Source organism: Camelina sativa, chromosome 12 (genome assembly GCF_000633955.1).
Source record: "Camelina sativa cultivar DH55 chromosome 12, Cs, whole genome shotgun sequence".
Classification (NCBI taxonomy): Eukaryota; Viridiplantae; Streptophyta; class Magnoliopsida; order Brassicales; family Brassicaceae; genus Camelina; species Camelina sativa.
Window position 1 is genome coordinate 8,852,897 of NC_025696.1, and position 3,381 is coordinate 8,856,277.

The 3,381-nt window shown below is 36.6% G+C and overlaps 1 protein-coding gene across 1 annotated transcript in view; it reads right to left on the minus strand.

Annotated features, from left to right (window-relative positions):
• Positions 1-2,879, minus strand: part of LOC104733321 (protein MODIFIER OF SNC1 1) — a 7,144-nt gene extending 4,265 nt beyond the window's left edge. The window contains exons 1-5 of the mRNA XM_019233508.1: positions 2,588-2,879; positions 1,584-1,651; positions 964-1,044; positions 834-878; positions 328-740 (exon numbers count right to left, since the gene is read on the minus strand). Coding sequence (XP_019089053.1) covers positions 328-740; positions 834-878; positions 964-1,044; positions 1,584-1,612 — 568 coding nt within the window. The 5' untranslated portion in view covers positions 1,613-1,651; positions 2,588-2,879. The remainder of the gene's footprint in view (positions 1-327; positions 741-833; positions 879-963; positions 1,045-1,583; positions 1,652-2,587) is intronic.

The window sequence follows — 3,381 nt, forward strand, 5'->3', positions numbered from 1 at the left end:
AACTATTCTACAAAAAAAATAACCTTTTAAGTTTGCTAAATAATAATAAAAAACCCTTCCATCAAATTCTATTTGCCCAACCAGAATTCTAGACTTCTTGGAGAACATATGCCACTCAGTTGCCAGATGATTATGTTACGCACTACAAAGCATCTCTCTAAGAGAAACAATAAGTGCCCTATAATTTGATGAAGTATCCTACGCTTGTTCCCATTGCAAACACGAATGATATACCAGTAATTAAAGTTCTATCCTAGATTAATAACTAATTACCACTCACAGTCCCAAAAAGAGAAGACGTAAGAGAAGAGTGACATGGAGCTCAACAGATGTAAGGATACAAAAAAAGGATAAAATAAAAGAACCATACCAACTTCTCTCCCGGCACATGTTGACCCCATGTTTCAGAAGTCTCTGACACGTGTTCAGCAAATCGGGATAACTGGGAACTTCCTGGTCTTGTGTCTGCACTATGTGGACGTTGTAGTGCAACTGACGCCTGATTAGATGGATACACCCCAGATGCTGATGAAGGCCGAGAGTTTGAATCCCATGCAACTGAAGAAGAAGAGTCATGTGCTTTGTTACTATCAGCAGTTGAAGGTCGAGTGACACTTCCACCAGAAGAAGGTCGATTACTGAGGTGGCTTGGTGAACCAGGGCCACTTTCAGTTCGTGGTGACAACGATGATGTCCCCCAAGCATTCAGTGATGATTTACTGCCCCAACTAAGGGTTCCCCTACAATAGATGTCGAGAAGAAATTTAAACCATCTAAAATTTGAGGAAGAAGAAGGATGAGAGGAATAGCATCTCAAACAGGTGCAAACTTACTTTGGAACAATTTCCACGTTAGGGTCAAGGCCTTGGTTCTCTAACCTTCAATTCAGAAGAGAAATGATCAGGGAACGAGATTATATATACATATATTTATACTCAACATGATCCTGCACTCATCAAATACCTTTGGCTTGGTAAATTAATCGGTTTTGGAACAGCAACCTTTCCCAATATAGTCATGCCACTTCTTCTTGTAGCACCCCATCTGCTAATATCCGGGAAATGTAATTTCTCATCAAACCAATGATACAAGACCACCACAGAGGATACAAAGCTCTTTAAGTGAAAATGAGAAAAGGTATAAATGATAACACATTTCGGTAGTTAAAAAACGACCAGCTCTTATAATATGTTTTCTATAAACATTAAAACAATTATCTTCTGATACTCTAAATGATGATGTTGCAAATCAATAATCATGTTGAATAAAACTATTCTACACTTTTAACGCAAGTAATATGAAATAAAAACTATTCTCCTTCCAAACATGGTGAATGTATATCATGCAAGCAAGCTCTTTCAGAGAAAGCAAAAAAAAAACACTGAGTTTCCTTCAATACCCCAGGCACATATAGTGATACTATTTCTAACAGCAGCTGGAATATGCAGCACACTGAAAACAAGTAATTCATATTAAGAGAAGGCCACATCAAAAGAGAATCATGCAAGCATCGTGACAAGAGGCCAAAATATAACCCATAACCCAGTATTAAAACATAGAAAACTTGAAAGAAGAGAAGAAACCTTCGATCTCCTGTGGTGCTGGAGGTCATTATAAAGCGACTACAAGATCCGATAACACCTCTTGGAACCTGTAAGACAAGGGCAGAATCAGATTCAGGAATGAAAGTTCAAGCTCGACCTCAAAAGAATCAAACTAGACCGTTGGCAACTCTCAGTGCTAAATCCACAAAGCTAAAATATGAAAGTCTAATTACCATCTACTTGAAGAATCCAGAACAATCAAAAACTTTCTAAAATTTACCATCAGGAAAAGAAAAGCATACAATACAAAGTAGTCTGGTAAACACCCATATCAATTGCTACAGAACAAACAAATAGCTACAGAAACCTAAAAAGGTATCAAAGGATCATCTAACTGCGAATCAAAAAAAAAGTCATTCGAGGCTAGATGACCGCATTACTAAAGCTAATGTATACCCCCAGAATGTTGAAATTTCTGCATCAATCAAAGAGCTATCACAAGAATAAGAAGAAGAGACCTTTGTAAAATATACAAATGCATCCACTAATGTCAATTCAATTAGGCTAACCCAACTTAAAAGAGAGTCGATAATTCTATAAACTCGTCACTCGATTACTCTGGAAAATGAAAATAAAAAAAGGGAGCGAGAGAGAGAAACAACTGACCAAAGGGGATTATAATAACGGAGGGGGGACCTCCTCGGGAAACCCTANGCTACAGAACAATCAAATAGCTACAGAAACCTAAAAAGGTATCAAAGGATCATCTAACTGCGAATCAAAAAAAAAGTCATTCGAGGCTAGATGACCGCATTACTAAAGCTAATGTATACCCCCAGAATGTTGAAATTTCTGCATCAATCAAAGAGCTATCACAAGAATAAGAAGAAGAGACCTTTGTAAAATATACAAATGCATCCACTAATGTCAATTCAATTAGGCTAACCCAACTTAAAAGAGAGTCGATAATTCTATAAACTCGTCACTCGATTACTCTGGAAAATGAAAATAAAAAAAGGGAGCGAGAGAGAGAAACAACTGACCAAAGGGGATTATAATAACGGAGGGGGGACCTCCTCGGGAAACCCTAGATATTGAGAGAATCAAACAAAGGGGAGGCAGATCGGAGAGGCTGCGATGAAAACGAAGAAGAAGGGAGAGATGAAGGAGAAAACAAAGGATCTGTGATGTTGGGGGAAATCAAAGTGACGATGATGATGATGAAAGCTTACGTTCAACGGATTGGTTTGAAAGACGAGAGAAAGCGTCGAAGTTCGTTTCAGGGCCTGCCTGCACGGTTTTACTCTGCCCTTCTTCTTTTTTTTTCTCTTTTAATTTTTTTTTTTTTTTTTCGTCTTCTCTGTAATTTGTAAATGAATTTAGTGACCATTGATAAAAAGGTAAAATAGCGAATATTAATTAAATTCTGCTGCCCAAAAAATTAAAAGGTTCATACCTATCTCAACCAAAAAAAATTAATGACTGATAAATTAGGATATGCATCATTTATATATTTTACCTAACTGTATTATAAAAAGGTAATACTAATACACAAACAAAAAATATATATCGCAAAAATCACCTTTATTTATGGCATATTCTTAGTAATTTTTTTTACATATAGCTTTTTTTTAATAACGTGTAAATATCATTAATAAATTAAAGTTGATCGGCTAATGGACGACAAAAAAATTTGGTCGTCCTTATACAAACCTGTTGCGTATCTTTGTGAAGTATACTCCTTATAGTCTTATACTAGGGTCGAGCACAACTGCACAAGTCCATTGTTTTGTAATGGAGGGAAAGTGTGTCTAGTGCTCGGATATGATCTCAAGCG